This window comes from Podarcis bocagei, assembly GCF_964188305.1.
Source record: "Podarcis bocagei genome assembly, chromosome: 9".
NCBI classification, from domain to species: domain Eukaryota; kingdom Metazoa; phylum Chordata; class Lepidosauria; order Squamata; family Lacertidae; genus Podarcis; species Podarcis bocagei.
The window spans coordinates 65,292,360-65,315,365 of NC_138134.1; the positions used below are offsets into that span (position 1 = coordinate 65,292,360).

A 23,006-nucleotide genomic window follows, 5' to 3' on the forward strand; every position below is an offset into this window, starting at 1 on the left:
TCATTAACTTGCCTGCAGACCATCTCTTGCTCCCACCCAAGCCTCTTTCACTCTATTACAGCATCAGCATGACGGCCCTCTCTAATATGGCTGCACTCGGAATGATGCCTCTTTGCCTCTTTATCTGCACACGGACCTGGGAATCTGAAGGCGACATCACAGTTCCATATCAGGCCATAGGTATGTTTCTTGCTCATCTTAAAACATAGATGACAGAAGTTGAGCTATCCTTGCCCAGATAGGGGCACAGCTGTGTCACCCGAAGGCAGGCACTCTATGCCACCGCGACCACCTGAGCCTCAAGCAACAGCAATGGACCCAGGAGGACCCCCAAATTGCGAACTTGCTCCTTCAGAGGGTGTGTAGTATTGGCAAAACCTATTGGTGTTTCGCAACTTTCTGACTAGTTGCAGGACCTTAGCCAGACCTAGTAGAGTACATTCAGAATCCATGGAAGCAATTGGCGACTTGGCTGCAGACAGGATAGATGAAGCAGGAACCAGGAACTTGTAGTTAGGTGTTTATTATATACAGTGGACTATTTACAGGAACAGAACACGGATCTTTTGCTAGCTCTCTCTGACACGACTCACAACTCCTACACTGACACACTGAACCACTGAACTCACGAACTCACACATTCCAGTTAGTAGGCCATTAATTATCACTCCCTTCAGAGAGCTTGACCAATCAGGGAGCAGTCTCCATGTCTCTGTTATCACCAGGCAGACTTACTCCTTCAGATTGCCTTCTGGCTGTCTGCCAAACCTTAATTGACTCTGTGTGAGTAGCTGCACGTACACAGTTTCCCAACATGTAACTCCATCAGGAGCAGGCAACCTCCCATCAATCCAGTCTAGCGAACCACGCACAAACAGGGCCTCCGTCTAACCTGGGTTGAGTTTCAGGTTTTTTTTGTTTTTTTTTATAAAATATTTATTAAAGGTTTTGAACAATACATCCCCCATCACATAAAACACCATCACCAACATGAAGAAAAAAGAAAAGAAAAAACAGAAAAAATAAACACAGAACAAATAACATACAGCATAGTTAATTTTCATTAAACCAAACTTCCATAAACCTTCCTTTCGGACTTCCTCACATCTCCCTTTCCTGCGTTCCCATTTATAAAATTGTATTCAGCAGTACTTCACCTTCTTTCAAATCTTATTTTGTAATTTTCAGAGATTATGTCTCCAATTTTGAACTTTATTTTCAAATATTTGGATATTTAAGTTTGACCTGCTATTAATCAAAATTTCAACCTTGTTCTTATGGTTCACTTATTTTCATGCATCTTTCCACTAATTTACTAATGCCAGATTAATTTCTATCCTGCATCATCTTAACATTCATACAATTTACAATACTTTTGCAAGTAGTCCTTGAACTTTTTCCAGTCCTCTTCCACAGTTTCTTCTCCCAGGTCCCGGATTCTGCCAGTCATTTCTGCCAGTTCCATATAGTCTATCAGTTGCATCTGCCATTCTTCCAGCGTGGGCAAATCTTGAGTCTTCCAATTGAGCTTCAGTTTGTTAGCTCTCATCCAGTCCGCTACTGAGACAAGACAATGGCCTGGCACATCCGCAGTGCCACATGCAGCTATAAAGGAGAAGCAGAGCAGTGTGCTATTGGCATATTGTTGACAATGTACTCCCAACATCTGGATGACCCCACTCAGGGGGTGTTTTCATGTAGATGTGAAACGGCATGGGGGACGAGGCAAGGTGAGGTGACTGTCTCAGGAGGCAGGATCGCCCCGTCTTTGCTGGCAGGGAGGGTCAACATTTTGTGGTTCACCTCAGGTGCCCAAATGTCTTGAACCGGCCCTGCTGAGAAACCCCACACTGAAGGCTCCATGGGGCCAAACAGCTCTCTCCAAGCATCAGACTCTGGAAACAACCAACCAAGTAGCTCTGGAACAACCACTCTGACAGCTACTCCGGAAAAATACCATGGTCAGTGGTATCTAAATTCGCTGAGAGGTTGAGGAGAATTAACAGGAACACATTTTCCCTGTCTCTCTCTTGAGATAACCTTGTAGGCTGACCTAGAAGCAGCTTCTGTGCCAAAACCGGGCCTAGACCCTGAACGAAATGGATATAGAAAATCAGTTTTCTCCAAGAGTGCCTGGATCTGGTTCAAGAACCTCACCCAAGAAGGGGAGATTGGCAACTGGCTGCAAGTTACCTCGACTTTCTGAGCCCAGGGAGGGTTTCTTGAGCAGTGAACATCCTTTCCTGCAAGGAGGCATTAATCACCTCCCAGGCCCAGCCAGCTGTGTCCCCCCCCCGCTAATTTTTATCAGCCAAGAGGGGCGAGGGTCCAAAGCGCAAGTGGTCTCTGAAAGCCCCTTCTGCAGTACTTCCCAACCACCTGAAAACCAGCTGAATAGATCTACATTTGACTCCTCTCTTTTTGAGGGGTAACTCTTCTTAGCCTTAATAATATCTACCGTTGATGACATTTCTGTTAAATATAGAAGGCTGTTGACCAGCACTTTGCAAATACCCAACAACCCAGCTGAGTAGACCTACATTTGACATGCACTAACCTTCTCTTGTTGTCTTTGTCCATGGAGTTTTCTTGGCAGGGATACTGGAGTGGTGGCTTGCCGGTTCCTGCTCCAGGTGGATTACGTTTGGTCAAAACTCTCCACTATGACCTGTCCATCTTGGGTGGTCCTGCACAGCATAGCTCATAGCTTCTCTGAGTTATTCAAGCCCCTTCACCACGGCAAGGCAGTGATCCGTGAAGTTCAAGTTCAAGTTTTATTGCTGCCAAAGCCAGTGACACTAAACACCACAAGATCAAACAACAAGAAATCAACAACAACCTCAGAAAAGAAAAAAGGTTACACAAGGGAACTTCTCAGTGTGCCATTCAACAGAAGAGATTTATGCTTCCTAATTACTGAAGTGCAAAATTTAGCCACCTCATATGATATTGAGCTTGAGGAATCTTCCAGGAGGTATTTTCGAAGAATTTCGGGGGAGGATTCCAAATAATATTGAAGGGGTATAAATTTTGATAAAAGCGGTAAAATAAGTTGAACTCGTTCTTCACTATAAAATTCGCAAAATAGAAGAATGTGTGTGACAGATTCTACCTTATTAGACATACAAGAGCAGAGACGCGCATGCATTAGAACCCGCGTGAATTTGCCGTACAGCACTGCTGAGGGCATTGTCTCAAAGCGGGCTCTAGAGAAAGCCCATCTATAGGCTTCGTTAGTGATGTTAGTTAAGTAAGGGGCAGCTGCAAAATTAGGCCAAGCTTTTAAACATCTATACGTCTCCGGGAGTAGGGCGCCTTCTTGTTGTAATTCGATATCATAAAGTCTCTGAGTGATAATTGCTTTTGCCTTGTTCAGAGTTCCAATAAAAAGATTTTCAGGGTTTAGGCCAATTTGTTTGATCTTTGTTAGTTATTTACATAAGCCAAGGAGGATAGGGAACTGTGGCCAGGAAGCAAGGTAATAGTCCCTTAGGATTGTAATGGATTTTCAGCCAGAGGGATATTGCTTTTTCCCAGACTTTTAATTCCACTCTGGGCAGCCCTGCCTCTTGCCTTAAGACTGCATTAGGTGTACACTTAGGGGTAGCAAATAATGATCTTAAGAATTTAGATTGTACTGTTTCAAGGGTCTTAAGGTTGGCAGTGGGGCTAATTTGAGAGCCATATAGGAGTTGGGCTAAAGATTTTGCCTGAAAGACTGTTAGCATTTGCACTTCTTCCTGCTGATATAGCTGATGTGGTCAAGTGTGTTGACAATTTGGCATTATAAGAGAAAGTAATGCCTAAGTATTGGAAGGTCTTAGTCTGTTCAATGGCATTTCCCTTTACGCTCCAATTATCTTTCCTGAAGGAGCGGTTAAAATGTACAATTTTAGTTTTGGCAAAGTTAATTGTTAACAGTTCAATGTTACATTGGTCACTAAACTTTCCTAAGGCACGTTTCAGACCCACTTTGGTTTGAGAGAGAAGAACAGCGTCATCCGCATACATTAAAACTGGTACTTTTCTGCCGTTAGAGAACACAGGGGGGTGGGTTTCAATTTCACGGCAGCATGTGACCAGGGAGTTAACATAGATGTTAAATAGGAATGGGGCTAATAGGCATCCTTGTCTAACTCCTCTTTGGACTGGGATTTCTCTAGAAAGTCTGCCGTCCTGTGCAAGTCTTATCTGGAGGGTATTGTTCTCATGAAGCTTAATCATCAGAAGTAATAACCTTCTGTTAATACCCATATTGGCCAATTTGGCCCAGAGCCTACTCCTAGATACAGAATCAAAGGCCGCATACAATGACTTTTTCCAATGTTTCACATACTTATAGACAAAGTAATCTAACACTGGGAGGGACGCGGGTGGCGCTGTGGGTAAAAGCCTCAGCGCCTAGGGCTTGCCGATCGAAAGGTCGGCGGTTCGAATCCCCGCGGCGGGGTGTGCTCCCGCTGCTCGGTCCCAGCGCCTGCCAACCTAGCAGTTCGAAAGCACCCCTGGGTGCAAGTAGATAAATAGGTACCGCTTACCAGCGGGAAGGTAAACGGCGTTCCGTGTGCTGCGCTGGCTCGCCAGATGCAGCTTTGTCACGCTGGCCACGTGACCCGGAAGTGTCTCCGGACAGCGCTGGCCCACGGCCTATAGAGTGAGATGGGCGCACAAACCCCAGAGTCTGTCAAGACTGGCCCGTAACGGGAAGGGGTACCTTTACCTTTTTAATCTAACACTAAGCAGTGATCAATGGTGGAACGTCCAGATGTAAACCCTGCTTGTTCAATTTCTAGCAAGTTATTATGATCTAACCATTCACATAATTTTAAGCATAGATGTTTTGTATAAAGTTTACAGATCACATTCAGGAGACTAATTGGTCTATAATTAGATGGATCAGAGGGGTTGCCCTTTTTAAATATAGGAACAATTATAGCTAGTCCCCAATCTTTAGGGATTTCAGTTGTCTTATCTATATATGAGAATAGATTTGCAAGGACCGGGGCCCACCAGTTTATTTGCGCTTTCAGAAGTTCAGCGACAATGAAATCACTTCCTGGGGCTTTGCCAGATTTGTAGAATTAACGAAGTGATTTCAGTTTCAGATGTTGGGGGCCATGGTGTATCATTATCTAAGGGGATGTTAAGCAGCGCAGAAGGACGATGTTCCCTAAACAGCACTTTATAGTGCTCTTCCCATGAGTTTGCAGGGATTATTGTGCCCTCATTAGGAGCTTTGGTTTGACTGGAGATAATTTTCCAGAAGTTGGAATTGTCTTTTTCTATTGACGCTTTTATGAGGGCTTGCCAGATGAGAGAGTCTGTGGTTCTTTTTTTTTGTTTTTAATAACTCTTTGTAGTTCTTTTTTTAAGTTGTAACTCTAATTTAGTGATAGGGTTAGGATTTTGCTGGAAGACCTTAAAGCATTCCCTGAGTATAAGTTTTGCCTGAGTGCATTCGTGGTCAAACCATTTTTTGTTGGTAGGGGACTCATTTTGGTTAGATCTCCTGGGTCTTGACAATAACGGTTGGAGTTTTCGGATTAATGTGTTATAATGGTCAATTGGGGAGGTCTCTTCAGTGTCGTTGGAAGTCAGATCAACCCAGAGGAGTTGACCTTCCATTGATTGTGTCCAAATGCTAAAATTGTTATTAACATAAGGGGACCATTTAATTCTGGATCTGCCTATTTGTTGTAAAGCATTAGGATCAGGAGTCTGTGGGGCAAGCCCACATCTAGAGGGTTCCCAAAATTCAGTCCTTTTAAGATTTAGGGGTAAATGGTCACTTTCGGTTCTTATATCTACAGTAAATTCAATATATTCATCAAAGAGTTCTTGGGAGACAAGGATGTAGTCAATAACAGAATGCCTTAAGCCTGACCAATAAGTAAATTGGCCAGGGCAGTCTCCCGAGGAGAGGCCATTTAAAATAACAAGGTTTAATCTAAGTGCCATTAAAAAAAGACATGTACCAGCAAAATTGGTAACTGGGTCAAGTGAGTGACGCCTGAATAGGGGCCAATGTTCATCATTAGCATTTAGGGGACCCATTCCACTTTCGTTGATTAACTGTTCGTCTGAGTGGCCTAGCCTTGCATCCATGAAGTGTCTGGCGTGCTCTGGTCCATGGGGTCACGAAGAGTCAGACACGACTAAACAACAAAACAACCTTTCCTTTTCCTTTTTAGGGACAACTCTTTTCAGCTTTGCTATACCCATCGCTTGTGGTTTTTGGGTGAAGTATAGGTGGCCCAGGCAATCCCAAATCATACTCAAGGTAAACTTGGGAGGCACATTCCTGTTAAGGAATTAAAAACTCCTGCACGGAACAAAAGCAAGCAAAGATATACAATGTATTTCACCTTATTTCCGCCAGTCCACTCAAGGCGATTTACAATCCAAAGCAGTTGCCATTGATGTTATTTTTAAAAATGGGAAAAGGAAAGGAAAAAATAAAACGGACGGGATGGCAAATGCTAATTCAATCTCAATGCCAATTCTTCCTGTATGATTACGTAAGGATGAGGGTAGACTATTGATGGAGATGGTTCTGGGAGGAGGAAGGATGAGCCAAGTGATGAAAACCAAATGGAACGACATGCTCCACCTTTCTCTTTGTCCATTTGTAACAGGTTGGAAGCACCATTGGAGGATTTCTATGGGTAGTCCCGGCAGTAGCCTACTTCCTGACATTTCAAGGTTCTTGGATTGTGGACTACTCTCTTCTGATAGTTGCAGCAGTGCTTCCAGTGACTGGCTACCTTGGTGGCTTTCTGCTGGCCCGTCTCACCTGCCAATCTTGGCAAAGGTACCCGATAACTTGATTATTTATTTGCAGGAACTGCTTATAGCCTGCCCTTTGATCAACACAAGAGACCAGTCCAGGGTACAAGAAATAAGAATGCAGCCCAATGATGTGGGCAAGATACCATGCTTCATGGACTTCTAGGCTTCCAAGCTGATGTGGGGTGGCTTGGTGGCTCCAGGGGTGCTGTGAACACACCATCACATGCTCAGATGTCATCAGCTGCCCTTGAGGAGGTGGTGGTGTGGGTTGCTCCTTAAAAAGGAGGCAATGTAGCAACTATTGGCCAGTCACCAACCTTCCATTTTGGGTAAAGGTGGCAGGAAGGGTGGTGGCAGGGATACTTAAAAGTGTTCCTGGATGACACTGATTATCTGGATCCTTTTCAGTCTGGGTTTAGGCCTGGAATGGAATCAGCCTTGGTCACTTGAGAGGGTGACCTATAGCAGGAGAAGGACAGGGAGACTGCAATCTTGTGCTCTCAGCAGCCTTGGATACCGTTGACCAAGGTATCCTCCTGGACTGATTGAATTGGCCAATTTTGGGAGTGGAAAGTTTTCAGACCTTTTTGGACCTGTCGAATCTTCCCCCAAGTGACTCTGTGTACAGAGAATTTCAAAATCTTTGTGCTTCCAGGTGTCGGACAATTTCTGTGGAGACAGGAACTCAGAACCTGAACTTGCCCATTGCTGTGTTCCAGCTGTCTTTCAGTTTCCAGCATTTCATCCAGATATATCCATCCTTTGTGATCTATGGCGCGTTTCAGTTGCTAAATTTATCCCTTATGGTTTCAGGTAGGTAATTCCATTCAAAAATGTGCCCCGAGGAAAGTGAAAACAACTGGGAAGTACCAAAGACAGGTCTAATGTATAGAGAAGCAGTATTCAGAATAGGAAAGGGGCAGTTGTTGTTTACTGTTTTGTTTTGTTGGATGAGGTCCAGATGTTCTTATTTTATTGCTGATTCAAAATGTTTAAATAAGTGCTCAAACGGATGAAATAATTGGTGAGGGATGTAATTAAGAACATTTATATTAGTGTCCCCCCTTTAATTAAATCCCTTAGAAAGACTTCACACGTAAAGTATAGATGTGATTTTAACGTAAAGTATAGATGTGATTGGGACGCAGGTAGCGCTGTGTGTTAAACTACAGAGCCTAGGGCTTGCCGATCAGAAGGTTGGCGGTTTGAATCCCTGCGACGGGGTGAGCTCCCGTTGCTCAGTCCCGGCTCCTGCCAACCTAGCAGTTCAAAAGCACATCAAAGTGCAAGTAGATAAATAGGTATCTCTCCGGCGGGAAGGTAAATGGCGTTTCCGTGCGCTGCTCTGGTTCACCAGAAGCGGCTTAGTCATGCTGGCCACATGACCCGGAAGCCGTACGCCAGCTCCCTCGGCCAGTAAAGTGAGATGAGCACCACAACCCCAGAGTCGTCTGTGACTCGACCTAATGGTCAGGGGTCCCTTTACCTTTTTATAGATGTGATTAACACATATATTACTGGCTGTATAAGCATATAGTTTTGGCCACAGCTACCTACGCCGAGTTTACCTTTGGTAGCAAACACAGGTGCTCCTCTATATAACAGGGAGAACCACTGTGGAGTTAAAAGCGCAAGCTTTTATTTTGAAGTCCTTAGTGAGAACCGAAGAAGACCTCAAGCTACTCATTTGGGCCAAAGGTCTATCTAGCAGAGCATCCTGTTTTCAGCCACATGCTTCTGGGAAGCCCTGAAAGCACCATGTGCGTGCAACAGCCCTCTGCCCACTTGTGCATTGCAAGGGGTTGGGCTGGATGATCCTTGGGGTCCCTTCCAACTCTGCACTTCTTTGGTTCCACATGCTCCCCGGTATTCAGAAGCTGGTTGTCCATGATGGTATGGGGGTGGTTATACCTTTTCAATACTGTTCATGCCTGCAAAAGGTTTTGGGCAAACGTACTGGTTCATTTCCAAGCGGTGCACATCTCGTAACTTCCTGTTGAAAACCTGTGACCTTTTATAAATGTTCTGAGCATAGCTGTCAACTTTTCCCTTTTCTTGCGAGGAATCCTATTCGGAATAAGGGAATTTCCCTTAAAAAAAAGAGAAACGTTGACAGCTATGGTTCTGAGGTGTGTGCATCTTGCTTTTGCTGCTCTACAGCACAGGAGTGCTCTTTCAGACGACAAAATGCATTGGCCAAGCATTGCAGCACAACGAAGAAAGTGGAATTATGCATGGGTGGGTCCGGAATAAATCCAGCATGAATGTTGACATGTTGTTGCAGAATATGCTCTCCCCCCCAAAAAAAACCCCCCAACAACAACCAGCCCAGTGTGGGTGGGCACAGAGTATTTCCGTCCTGGACTATCACTCAAGCAGTCTCCTAAGTCATTTTATTCATTTGCTTTGCACGCAGGTTATCAGATTTATAAGAAATGTCTGGGAAGAGCAACAGCAGCAGCAGCAGCAGAAGAAGAGAGACCATCTGATCCTCAGGTCACAATGTCAGGCAATTTGGGCGGTGAAATCAACTTGCGATTTGAAATGGAGCACGAAGTCAATTCCAAAATGGAAAATAGTTTCAAAGTTCTTTAGCTTCATCAGGAAACTATGTGTGACGGGTGTGTGATTCAAATCCTATGTACGTACCATCTATTTAAAGCACGATTAAATTTTCTGTTTTACAGTTTAAAGTACACATTTTTACATCCTTAAGATATCAATGACTTCCCTTCTTCTCTTTCCATGGTTCATTTTACGTATCCTAAATCCCTGCATATTTTACAAAAACTATACCAATCAGTATTGCATTATTACATCCATCACAACTTATTTACACTGTTGAATTTATCTTAATGTTGCCATTGTTTTCAGCTGTACACAGTTATTTCCCATATATTCAATAAACATTTTCCAATCTTCTCTAAACGTATGTTCTTCTTGTTCTCTTATTCTATATGTTAAGTCTGCAAGCTGCGCATATTCTGTCAACTTAAGTTGCCACCCTTCTTGGTTGGAACTGCGCATGTTTTCCATTTTGGGGCTAACAAAACTCTGGTTTTTTGGGAAAGTACTTTTAAACATTTTTTCAATTAATTATGGATCATTTCCCAATACCCTTTTGCCCTTTTACAAGTCCACCACAATTCCTAGTACCCTTAACAAACTACAGTTTCCAGGATTCTTGGACCCAGGGTAGTTACATGCTTTAAATGGATGGTGATGGTGTGTACATATCCATAACAAGATCTGTGCTACTACATAGGCACACGAATGCATCTATCAAGCCCTGTCCTTTTGTTTAAGTGTCCAGGATGTCAATTTGATGCCTCATCAAAGAGTAACACACACACACACACACACACACACACACACACACACACACACACACATAATGGTTGCCACAAGCCAGAGTGTGCAATGATTCCTTTCACAGTTATGATTAACGAAAAACATGCCATTTAAAAGGTCACTTCAAGCATTTTTCCTAGGCTGGATAGTTCTCTCTGTATGTTTCTCCAAGTCTTTCATGCTTGGTTTGCTTGTTCAGACATTTTGGCTTCAAATGCAGAAAAACTTGGGAAGGTTAACAGTCAGAGTTAGTTAGATTGCATATTTATCAGGTCAGCTTCTGTAGGGCAAAGCCATAAAAGGGAACAGAGTGTCATCTAGGCATGGGCGGCCTGTAAGGTCTGATGCCACCCCACCCAAAACTTGAAGGATCTGAGGCTGAAGAGAAAAACAGGTTAAATTGACAGAAGACGTATGAAAATGAACTCTCTTTTAAAAGTGTTTTATTTACACTGTGGAGACGTCCCAGCAGTTATAAGCTTAGACATCTGATAATTGAACTTTTTTTTGTAAAAGTATATAAATATATACACAAGACTCTATATAAAGTAAACATTGTGTAATACAGTAAACGTTTGCTATTTTTCCTTATGCTAGTTAAGTTGTTCTGTAAAGCTTAAATACTGATTTCAAGTATTTTCTATAAAAAGCTCTACTGTATTAAAAATGCTGGGGGAAAAGACTGCTCTGCTATAAACAAAACGCTTAAAAACAGACTAATAAAAAATTACCAGTAAGAAAGACCACCAGGATAAAATACTGTTTTCATTTCCCAACTGCCCATCCCTTGCATCAGAAATATACTATAAAATAGTTGGGAGGGAGAGAAAATGTAATACTTCTTTAAAAATAGGAAGAAGGGTTTTTTGTTCCTTTTAAAAAATGTGTCAATTGCTTATCATAGTTCGAAAAAGCTGCAAAAAAATTTGCAGCGTTATTAAATATATATGGCGCACAAAGACCCTCAACCTGTTGAAAAAAGAGGGGGTTATAGTGGTACTCGATAGAGACTGGAACTGGAATCCTATTGGCAGAGCTCACCTAGGGCACAGCTACACTACATTCACGTGCGCGCGCGCACGCACACACACACGCACACACACACACGTACTGGTTTCACACCAATTTAACTGCCATAGCTTCCCCCCCAAAGAATTATTGGGATTTGTAGTTTGATGAGGGCGCTGAGTATCCCAGTCTCAAGTCTGTCACCAAACTACTGTTCCCCTAGGGAGACCTCACACAGACATTTAACTTGTTTTAACTCTGTAGTGTAGATATGCCCAAATTATTCAAGAACCTCATTTCCCCCCTTAAATGCATATTTGACTTGTAACAGCTTAGTTGCTTCTTGGCTTTTCTTCCGCTTGGAGCCGTTTTAGGACGTACAGGATAACTTGATAGCAGAAAACGTACTGGTCCTGCAAAAGGAGGAAACGGTGTGTAAACTCACGGGAACACCAATTCTGAACTGCAAAAAAGGGGCTGCAGTAGAGTCCACTGAAACACAGCTGCATCCTAATCTTACACTGGTGTAGAGCTTTGCTCTCTTTCTTCAATTGGGCCTTTAACTAGTGTGCCATCCATTCTCACAACCTTCAGGTGGTTTGGAAGGGGGATGAAGTCACAAATCCAACCCCACCGTCCGCACCCCTTTCCTGTCGCCAACCATCCATGCTGCTCAAGGGGAACACTGCAAGACCAGTATTATTAATCTAGTGCAAAAAAACCCCGAAAACCAAATAGGAACCTGCTTTGTTCAGTCAGTGCCCTGCTAATGGGCCCAAACCAAGAGAATAGGAACTGTGAAGGCCTTATGCTGTTTTGTATGGAAGCAATTTGGGGGGGGGGGACCTAGCTGAACTGTAGAACAAGTTCACCCCCTTGTGTCTTTAGGCAGGGCTAGTAAAGACCCGTTTGATACGATGGAGAGCTGTTGCCCATCAGAGTAACCAATGCTCAGCTAGATGTACCAATATTGCGACTCATTATAACACAGCTGACTCTGCTTCTATGTTCCTCTGTCCATCTGGCCTAGTAACTGGGACCCTGAACGCCCACATTACCCACAGGTACCTGCAGGGGCCCGCTTCGAATATTTGGTCTTCTGGGTTTGCTGGTTGCGGGAATTTTCTTTTTGGGGTGGAGATACTGCCTGCTCTTCGTTTGCTTGTTGTTTTTTGGGGAGGTGCCCTTGTAGGTGCTTTGCTGATTTTTCTATTGGGGGGGGGGAAGGGCTTGTCCATCAACAGTCCCTTCCCCACCCCATGAAATGGATATATATATTTTTGTGGTGCCCACCCACAATATTTCCTTAGAACCCCCAAAAGGCTGGTGACTCCTGGTCTAAATGAATTAGCATTAGCTCTCCAAGGCTTCAGAAAGGTTGTTTTCACAGCCACCTGAAGTCATTTCCAGCCAATCTCTTTATGGTGTGTTCATTCTGATTTGTTTGCATGACTGTTACTGAGCATCCATCTGGATTTGCCTGCACGAAGGCTATACAACTTCCTGTCAATTGATTGTAACAAACAACAACAACAACAACAACAACAACAACAATTTATTTATGCCCCACCCATCTGGCTGAGTTTTCCCAGCCACTCTGGGTGGCTTCCAATCGACTGTTAAAAACAACACAGCATTAAATATTAAAAACTTCCCTAAACAGGGCTGCCTTCAGATGTCTTTTAAAGATAAGATGGCTACTTATTTCCTTCACATCTGAAGGGAGGGCGTTCCATAGGGCGGGCGCCACTACCGAGAAGGCCCTCTGTCTGGTTCCCTGTAACCTCACTTCATCTCACATCATGCATTTTTTGTCACTTTCCTTACCTGGTTGTTTTTTTTAAAAAAGTGGTTTTGTTGCGCAAGAGTGCTTAGATTGCAAAAAAAACCCCAAAACTGGCTGGTATGCAATTGAATCCCACTTGCAAAACAGAGGCAGTCTGGAGACAGGCTGAGCCAGCCAGTCCAAGACTGTCTATTCTAACAAGCTCTCCAGTTACTTTGGTGGAAGCTGTTTCCAGAATCGCTACCCCAAATCCTTCAAGCAGCAATGCTGACTAGAACTTGGGCCTTATGAATGCATCGTGATCCTTAATTCCCTCCACATTCTGGTCTTACGGATTAAATGGCTCAGATTACACACAGCATCTGCAAAAGTGCAAATGCACTCGTAGGTGACAAACCTGCCTGCAGAAATATGCAGTGTATCAAAGTTCCTTGTTTTGAAATTTCCTCGCCTTCCCGTTCTTTGATCTGCCGTTCAGAGGGATACGCGGGAGAAAAGCTCCCGAAGAAACCAGACGCGAAACTGAGTTAGGACACACGTACCTCCGTTTGCACCATGCCGTGCCTCTGCAAGCGCATTGTGCGCACCACGTCAGAGATGTCAAACTGGCAAAGGAAAAAGAGGAGAAGCTGTTAGGCACCACTGGTCTGGAAAGGAACCTGATGAAGTGTTCTAGAAGAGTGCACCAGTGCAAGGGCTAAAACGAGGACTGCACACATGACATACAAATAAACCTCATTTACAGTACATGGCGTTCCCCAAAGGATCTTAGGAACGGGTGCTTATCTCTCACAGAGTTACTGTTCCCAGTACCCTTAACAAACTCTGTCTCCAAGGCAGTCTGTACATGTTCAGCAGCAGTCTTGGCTCTGAGGAGGAGATTTCCAGCAGGGCAGTGGCAGGTGGATGCTTAACCTCCACAGAAACCCCTTCTTTGCCATGACCCCAGACTCTAAACAGTGACCAAGGCACTGAATCAATGGCTACAGGGACCCTAATGAGAAGTTCCATTAGGTTTCTGACTCTGAGGAAGTCAGTGGTGATCAAGGGCTGCTTGGATTGGCAGGAAGCTGCTGAGTTAGAGCTCCAAATAATCAGTCTATAGAACCAGAGCCGTGACCCTCACCATCTCCTGAAGAACTAAGAGCATCCCACAATGCCTTGCCAGCAGAGTGGTCCAAGGAATACACTAGGCAGGAGGGCTATGGAGCAAACAGGAAGTGTCTGCCTTCAAACCAAAAGGCTGGCTCTTTAAGAGTCTGCAGTTCTCAAACACAGGAGAGGTGGGCTGAACACAAAGGCCTCAGTCCTTCATGGAGCAAGCTGCTCACTTGGAACTCTCCGTGGTGCTGTGGCAACTGGCCTGTTTTTATGTGCCCCAATGTGCTGCTCCTTGGGCCCAGAATAAAAGGTAAAGGTACCCCTGCCTGTACGGGCCAGTCGTGTCTGACTCTAGGGTTGTGCGCCCATCTCACTTAAGAGGCCGGGGGCCAGCGCTGTCCGGAGACACCTCCGGGTCACGTGGCCAGCGTGACAAAGCCGCATCTGGCGAGCCAGCGCAGCACACGGAAACGCCGTTTACCTTCCCGCTATTAAGCGGTCCCTATTTATCTACTTGCACTTTGATGTGCTTTCGAACTGCTAGGTTGGCAGGCGCTGGGACCGAGCAATGGGAGCGCACCCTGCCGCGGGGATTCGAACCGCCGACCTGATGATCGGCAAGTCCTAGGCGCTGAGGTTTTACCCACAGCGCCACCCGCATCTCAGGCCCAGAATAGGGCACTCTAAATAGCCGCCTTCCAATGCAATAATGCAGAAATGTGCCAGTAACCCTGGGGTGGGGCAGGTGATTGCAGGTGAACATCTGCAGGTGGGGGAATGATTAAGCATCCCTCTTCCCATTTGCTGCTTCTCCACTGTAAGCTGCCCCCTCGCCCTGCTCTTTGCAGATGTTTGGCAGAAGTCAGTAAAGGTAAAAGGGAAAGGCAAAGGATCCCTGGACAGTTAAGTCCGGTCAAAGGCGACTATGGGGTTGTGGCGCTCATCTCCCTTTCAGGCCAAGGGAACCGGCATTTGTCCGCAGATAGCATTCTGGGTCATGGGGCCAGCATGACTAAACCGCTTCTGGTGCAACGGAACACTGTGACAAAAACCAGAGCGCGCGGAAATGCTGTTTAGCTTCCCATTGCAGCGGTACCTGTTTATCTACTTGCACTGGCGTGCTTTCAAACTGCTAGGTTGGCAGGAGCTGGGACACAGCAAAGGGAGCTCACCCTGTTGCAGGGATTTGAACTGCTGACCTTCTGCTTGGCAAACCCATGAGGCTCAGAGGTTTAGACCACGGTGCCACCCGCATCCCTGACAGATGCCAGTAGGCCTGGGTGCACTGATGTACATCTAATTCTGACCCCAGAGAATACTTGCTCAAGTCAGATACATATTCTGCTAAGGATATGCAGCTAGTCTTGTCCAGGGGTGTGAGGCACCATATTATACAAATGCACGTGGTTATTTTCCACACATTTCTGAAGTGCAGAGAGACCTGAACAGTAAGCTAAAGGTAAAGTGTAAAGGGATCCCTGACCATTAGGTCCAGTCGTGGCTGACTTTGGGGTTGCGGTGCTCATCTCGCTTTATTGGCCGAGGGAGCCGGTGTACGGCATACAGCTTCCAGGTCATGTGGCCAGCATGACTCAGCTGCTTCTAGCGAACCAGAGCAGCGCAAAGAAACGCCGTTTACCTTCCCACCGGAGCGGTAAATATTTATCTTCTTGCACTTTGATGTGCTTTTGAACTGCTAGGATGGCAGGAGCAGGGACCGAGCAATAGAAGTTCCCCCTATCGCGGGGATTCGAACCGCCGACCTTCTGATCGGCAAGTCCTAGGCTCTGTGGTTTAACCCACAGCGAATGTAAATGGAACATTAAAAGCTCAGAAGAAAATGCCACCTAGGGTAGTTAACCTGTGAATTCTCTGAGTATATATTGAAACTGAAACTATACTTTCCATGGGGATGTTGTATCTTTCGTACCCATTGCATTAGAAGAACGGTGGATGCAAAATAAGCAAGCTAGCCAGATAACTGTAGGAAAGAGAATGGATAGTTACTCACCTCAAGATCCTGGCTGATCAGTCCCAACACCACGTCTATGCAAATAAGCGTCCCTGATCGTCCAATGCCTGCGCTGCAATGAGTGATAATCGGCCCTGATTTGTGGATGTGCCTCATGTAGGATATGAAGGTGAGCAAATCATCTGGCTGAGAAGGTGTGTCATGATCTGGCCAGGCAGTAAAGTTGAGGTGGAAAATACGCCGGAGTTCGCCAGTCTAGATTTTAAATTAAAGCAAAAAAAACCCAGAAAGAGAAAGAATTGAGGCTTCTGTGAAGAGTAACAAGTCTCTAAGCAAATGCAAAAAACTGCCACTTTTTGAAAACCCAACAGGCAGCTATCTCGTGTAGAGTTTTCTCCCTCCTCTATTTGAGTATTGTTAATGTTGTTCACTACTATTTATACAGTTGGGGTTTTTGTTTGTTTTTCCATGGACATTATGTTACATGAATATTAATGTATTAAATTCCCCTTCCCTCGTGGTATTATGTATGTTTTCTTTGCAGTGGATACCTTCGGGTGACACGCAACTAACATGTTCAATAGATAATACTAGGAAAAAACCGAAACAGCCAATTTGCACCTCGCGCACTCCCTGACTTCTCAGTTCCCCTCTCCCACAAAGCCATTCTGCAAAGTGTGACACCCTGTTCCCTTACCTGAATATCCTCTAGCTCCATAACTCGAATGACGAAGCCTTTAAGCTGCTGCAGCCTCACCAGAGCAAGACGGAGCTTATCGCTGATCATCGTGGTTTTTCCGAGGACGTCGGGCCAGTACCTTTGACATTTGACCTTTTCTCCTTCTACTTCCTGGGTCATCATGGCGACGAGAGTGCAGTTCTGCTCCCAAGCCATTTGCCAGAAGTCCGCCACTGTGGTGGGGAGGGGTCCTTGGCAAGCAATATAAACATATTCCTTACTCCCCACCAGCATCCGGATAAAACTGGCATTGATGTAGCCACCTTCGGCCCCCAGGGGTACCCTTGTGGTGTCGTCTGCAATTCCAAAAACAGAGGAACCAGGAATTTAAAAGGTGTTTTATCATTGCTGCTCTTACTGCTGCTGCTATGACATCTATTAGGGGATGCGGGTGGCGCTGTGGGTTAAACCACAGAGTCTAGGACTTGCCGATCAGAAGGTCGACAGTTCGAATCCCCACAACGGGGTGAGCTCCCGTTGCTCGGTCCCTGCTCCTGCCAACCTAGCAGTTCAAAAGTACGTCAAAAGTGCAAGTAGATAAACAGGTACTGCTCAGGCGGGAAGGTCAATGGCATTTCCTTGCGCTGCTCTGGTTTGCCAGAAGCGGCTTAGTCACACTGGCCACATGACCCGGAAGCTGTACACTGGCTCCCTCGGCCAATAAAGCGAGATGAGCGCCGCAACCCCAGAGTCGGTCACGACTGGACCTAATGGTCAGGGGTCCCTTTACCTTTATGACATCTATTTGCATGAAGTTTTAGGAAGTTCAACAGAATAGGACTCTGTCCACAAGAGTCTACAATCTTTAATTTGACACGGGGGCAGGGGGGAACAACAGGGGAGGGAGGTGTAAACATGGGAAGAATAATTATTTCAGTTACATATACATAGGCTTAGTCACAGTACAGAGACTAGTGAGCAATGGCAAAGGTTCACAGCATAATCTCAAACACAACATGCAATCACATTATTTCATAGCTTCTTCAAAATGCCTTGGCACAGCTGTGGATGCAATGCTTAAAAATGTAGGAAAGCAGGTGTGCAAGTTCCTTCCTAGTGTAGTCCAAAAGGCATGTGCATCTTCTCAGCAGTGAGGTCTCAAACTCCAAATATGGAGATAGGTCACTTACTAGCTCACTGTTGGGGTGAGGGCAATGTTCTCCCCCCTTGGGACATTTACATGCATGAAAACTGCACACTCAAGTCAGATTCACACACCTGCTTTCTCCTCTTCTCTGTCAGTTCAGAAGCTGCCTCCTAGATGCGAGTCAGAATAAAGTGCATTGGGGAAATGGTGAAGAACGATGTAAGAAATGGCTTGCAAGCTCAAGCCAAAGGTCAGCTCTACTGAATCCTGCACTCTTTGTCTCCAACAATAGCTAACTCGACAGCCCTTGGAAGCTCTCAAATGGGGCTTGATAGAGAGTACCAGCCCCTGTTGGCTTGGCCCCAGCCAAATACACCACATGCAGAAAAACCAACATTTTTCAAGTACACCTCTGCAGTTCCTTATTAGTAACTTGAGGCTATAGTCCTTCAGGAAGTACCTTAAGAACCTTCCTAGGAGGTGGCTTCAGATCTTGGATCTCTTGAATTTGAAGCTCGTTATTTTGATGAGGATTTTCATACATTTCGTGCATAAGAGGCCAATGATCCCAACACCACTTCATACAAGCAGGAATCACATCCCAGAAAATAAACGTCTCAATATACTGCAATCTATAACACCGTACTGTTTTCTATTGGGAAATGTGATGGAGCTCTGCATTTCTGGAACTTGCCTCTCCCACTAAGTATCTCTTGGGAAATTAATATAGAGGGTGAGCAACAGAACAGTGGGATAGTGTGTAAACTCTGCCCAAGCAGAACGGACACTGGGTAAAGGTTAGTGGATGCAGCGTGATAACCAGGACAGGATACTAAATTATTTGCTGTACTGCCCGTGCATGTGTCACAGTGACCTAGCCTTATGTTTTCTTTGGGAGTCCTTTTCTTAAAGGGGGCATTGGCTCAAGTGAGATCTTTTAAATATATCTGAATATAGTGGCACATATTAACTGCTCTCAGGAAATAGGCTGCATGGGATTCAGTCTCAAGAGAGTTTACTCGGCACTTACGGTGTCAAACAGAACGCCGTTACCACCCAAACACCTAATACTAGGTACGCAGGGCTTGCACCCCAGGGGCAAACTGGATATAATGAGGGCAGCAATATTTCTCGTTCACGTAGCTGCCTTGGTACGTCCCACAGAATTGTTGTCTTGGTGCTTAAACACAGCTTTCCAATTTGGCACTTTTCCAGCCTTAGAGAAGCTTTCTTAATTCAAAATATTCCCCCAACATCCTAGCTGATATCAAACCACAGCTCTTGAAAGTGACCAAGCAGATTGAGACCCACTAAGCCACCATCCTCTATGGTGAGAACAAGCGGGGGGAGAGAAAGGGTGCCAAACCCCAAGCAGGAAGTGAAACAAGATATTTATCAAGCGTCAGGTGGGCTACTACTTATGCAGGGCTGGTGTACCGTGTTTTAGCTGGTTGGGTAACCATTTTGGCTTGCCTGCCACTGATCCGAGGCCCACATGCAGCAAAGGAGCCACCCTACTCACTCACTTTCACTTTAATCCTCAGTTCACCAAATCCCACCTTGGGGAACATCCATCGCACCTCTATTGACACAATCAATACAGATTATCTCCTAGCACAGAGAATTCACGCACAGTTACCAAGCTGAGGGTCCTTCGGAAACCCTTCAGGAAAGGATAAAGAGACAAATTAAACCGCAAATGGCCTTTTGGAAATCAGGACTCACAAGGCAGTATGTTCTTATATCTATTCTTCTTCCTGTTTTCCTTTGTTTGGCCCACCAAACACTGATCCAAAGGCTTTAGGTCTTGAAGATTCTGTAATGAGACGTGTAGTTGACTAACATCATTTAACAATACATGTACATGAATTTTTATTTTTTAAAAAAACTACCAGACTGAACCAGGGTTAAAGTATGTGTAAGCAGATTAGTTTTTATGGTGTACGTGTAAGAAAACATGTAAGAATGTAGGGGAATAAAAAAAAAAAACCACCTGAGTTTTCGGAGGGGAAATGTCCACTAAAAATCAGAGGTGAGTGAAGCAGACCTGTTTGCATTCCCATGTTATCTCCTCTCATATTCCGAGAAGAGACATGACAGCCGTCCCTCAGGGGCTGTCACATGGAAGATGGAGAAAGCCTGAACCAATGGCTTCAAGTTACAAGAAAGGTGATTCCTCCTAAACCTCAGGAAGAACTTTCTGACGCTAAGAGCTGTTTGACAGTGGGAAAGTCTCCCCAGGGAGGTTGTGGGTTCTCCTGAACAGGAGGTTTCTAAGCAGAGGTTGGGTGGCCATCTGTCATGGATGCTTTAGTTGAGATTCTTGCCTTGCAGCGGGATGGACTTGAGAACCCTTTGGGGTCCCTTCCAACTCTTAGGATTGTGCCCACAGCGCAAAAGAGTGTACACTCACCTCAATCTCCTTTGAAGGGACGCCTTGTTCCAATAGGCCTCGCAGCATCCGGATAGTTGACTTCAATTTGGACCCCGTATATCTGCCCGAAGGAAGGACTTGGACGATCGGAAGTGCGGCAAGCTCTTCGTCAGTGACTAAAGGGCAATCTGGCATGGGAAGGAGATGGGATTTATGAGCGCCTATAAAAATCCACCTAAATCCGGTCTTATGCTTCCACCCCATGAAATATAGCAGCAGTTGCCTGCCTGGCAGCACGTGCCACTTTCAAGTTGTCAGCGGCTGATGAAAACATATCATGATTATTGCTTTTGTAAAGGCTCCCCGTAAATAACTTGGGTGGTAAACAACCCCCCGTTTCTCATTATCCCTCCATGCTTGGTGCTTCAAAGGTTGCTACCAACAGCGCTTTTCTCAGATTTTTGTGAACGTCGGCTCAAATTTAACAGAAACTAATAAATAACCATCTGCATTGTTAGCGTTCCTTGCACAATGAGTACAGTGCAGACCCTTTATGCCAGGCAAATTCGCTGCGTTTTGCAGACAAGGTAGATTGGTTTGTAAGCCGTAGTCTTACAGCTCAAACATTGGTGCCGAGCGGTTGCGGGGCAGTTCTTGAAGAGACAAGCACATCGTGTTTTAAAATCACATGTTTTACCCCAAAGGTTCCCAAGAACCGTGTTTGCGAAGAGTGCTGTGGGAGCTGAGGTCCAGTTTCCAGGATTCTTTGGGGGTAGCTATGTATTTTATTTTATTTTATTTATCTAATTAATTAATTAATTAATTAATTAATTAATTAATTAAATTTCTATACTGCCCCTTCATCCGAAGGTCACAGCGCGGTTCGCAATATAAAAAACACAAAAAATACATACCATGATAACAAACAAAAACAATAACCCCTCCCAGTTTAAAAGGCTATAGATTGTTTAATTAGTCAAAGGCCTGGGAGATTAGCGGTTAGATTACTGCAACATATTATATGCGGGGCTGCCTTGAAAGACAGTTTGGAAACTTCAGCAGGTGCAGAGATTCAGCAGCCAGAGTTGCTCTCCGGAGTAAGATGTCTTGAGTATGTAACACAATCCTGGCCTACTGCACTGGCTGCCAATCAGTTTCTGGGCCCAATTCAAAGTGCTAGTTTTGACCTATAAAGCCTTAAACAGCTCAGGACAGCCTCTCCCCATATGAACCATCCCAGACCCAGTGGTCATCATGTGAGGCCTTTCTTTGTGTTCCTCCTCCACAAGAGGTCTGGAGGGTGCCAACACGAGAACGGACCTTTTCTGTAAGGTAAAAGTAAAGGGACCCCTGACCGTTAGGTTCAGTCGCGGAGGACGCTGGGGTTGTGGCACTCATCTCGCTTTAGTGGCTGAGGGAGCCAGCGTACAGCTTCCAGGTCATGTGGCCAGCATGACTAAGCCGCTTCTGGCGAACCAGAGCTGCACACGGAAATGCCGTTTACCTTCCCGCCGGAGCGGTACCTATTTATCTACTTGCACTGTGTGCTTTCGAACTGCTAGGTTGGCAGGAGCAGGGACCGAGCAACGGGAGCTCACCCCGTCGCAGGGATTCGAACCGCCAACCTTCTGATCGGCAAGTCCTAGGCTCTGTGGTTTAGACCACAGCACCACCCGCGTCCCCTGCCTTTTCTGTGGTGGCTCCCTATTTGTGGAATGCTCTCCCTAAGGAAGCCTGCCTGTTGCCAAGCGAAAATGTTTTTCTATAACTAGGCCTTCTGCTGATTGAACATTCCATGGCCTTTTAAATGTGTTTGTGGGAAGGGGGGCAAGTTATTGGTTTGTTGTTGCTTTATTATGTACTTTATGTTCTCATTTTGTATTTTTATGTTGCGAATCACCCTGTGATCTTCAGAGGAATTGTGGTATACAAATTTAATTAATCATCATAATAACAACAACCCCCTTTTTAAAGAAATCCAGGTCTTTGTGGTTAGGGAAGTGACAGGCTAAGTGTGGGATGACTGAATGACAGAAAGACTTAAGTACCCAAGCAAGGACATCGCTGTTCTATAACCGCCCCGTATAAGAGTCAGAACAATTGTTTAATAAAGATGGGACAAAATCTAACCGCTGTATAAACTACGTGGAAGCAAATCAGAATTAATACTGAATAAACAGGTAATCTGAAGAAGACCAAAAGTATTGCGAATTGGCCCCTCTCTCTTTGATTACTTACCTTTAACAGACTGTTGCTGGTTTATTGATTCAATCGGTAACTCATCACTTCCCCAGGTAATCTCATCGTCGTCCCCCTGACCCACCAGAGGCCGCTGGGGTAATCTTAAAAATACAAATGTTTCCTTAAAAAGACCCAAAACTGTGTCCGCATTCCCCCACCACAAAGGACAAAAAATTATCTTGAGAAACAAAACGTTCCAAGCAATGGAAGTTCAAATGAAAGTAGGAAATACCAACTTAATTAGATTATATATGCCAATTCTTAGTATGATTCATGTGAGGAAGGTAGTTTCCATTTGCGTTTTTATGGCCATCTTATTCGACATTCTACGAGGGCACAGAAAACGAAGCATAATCTGCAGACGGCAAAGGAAGCCTGACCTTCACGGCATGCCACATGAAATATGGAATGGAACATGGAAACATGTGCCCATTATATTCGGCCCCACCCGCACGATACACTGGGTGGCTTCCCACAAAGAATTCTGGGAACTGCAGCATGTTAAGGCTTCTTCTGAGAGTTGTGTGTCTACCCCCACACAGTGCTAAAATTTCCAGA

The 23,006-nt window shown here is 45.0% G+C and overlaps 2 protein-coding genes across 8 annotated transcripts in view; one reads left to right on the forward strand and one right to left on the reverse strand.

The window, feature by feature from the left end:
* Positions 1-9,508, forward strand: SLC10A6 (solute carrier family 10 member 6). Of its 2 annotated transcripts, XM_081209402.1 has the most exons (5): positions 1-180; positions 6,192-6,280; positions 6,636-6,811; positions 7,445-7,602; positions 9,206-9,508. In XM_081209402.1, exons 1-5 carry the CDS (start codon positions 69-71, stop codon positions 9,382-9,384), a joined length of 714 nt encoding a protein of 237 aa, XP_081065528.1. In that variant the 5' UTR covers positions 1-68; the 3' UTR covers positions 9,385-9,508. The 2 variants fall into 2 exon arrangements, 1 of the variants encoding a protein (XP_081065528.1); XR_014012008.1 differs by lacking the exons at positions 6,192-6,280; positions 6,636-6,811 and having other exon boundaries at positions 9-180.
* Positions 9,509-10,566: 1,058 nt separating this feature from the next.
* The window catches only part of PTPN13 (protein tyrosine phosphatase non-receptor type 13), a 161,048-nt gene continuing 148,608 nt past the window's right edge, over positions 10,567-23,006 (reverse strand). For all 6 annotated transcript variants that reach the window (XM_081206882.1, XM_081206883.1, XM_081206881.1 and 3 more), the window contains 7 exons: positions 22,446-22,549; positions 20,247-20,395; positions 19,559-19,649; positions 16,705-17,042; positions 16,047-16,262; positions 13,477-13,539; positions 10,567-11,561 (listed from right to left, as the gene is read on the reverse strand). In XM_081206882.1, the coding sequence (XP_081063008.1) occupies positions 11,481-11,561; positions 13,477-13,539; positions 16,047-16,262; positions 16,705-17,042; positions 19,559-19,649; positions 20,247-20,395; positions 22,446-22,549 (1,042 nt within the window). In that variant the 3' untranslated portion in view covers positions 10,567-11,480. The remainder of the gene's footprint in view (positions 11,562-13,476; positions 13,540-16,046; positions 16,263-16,704; positions 17,043-19,558; positions 19,650-20,246; positions 20,396-22,445; positions 22,550-23,006) is intronic.

Coding starts and splice junctions, on each gene's coding strand:
- SLC10A6 (XM_081209402.1), top strand. CDS start 69: ATGACGGCCCTCTCTAATATGGCTGCACTCGGAATGATGCCTCTTTGC. Junction 181..6,191: donor AGTTCCATATCAGGCCATAG/GTATGTTTCTTG, acceptor TTTCCTTTTTAG/GGACAACTCTTTTCAGCTTT. Junction 6,281..6,635: donor AATCCCAAATCATACTCAAG/GTAAACTTGGGA, acceptor CATTTGTAACAG/GTTGGAAGCACCATTGGAGG.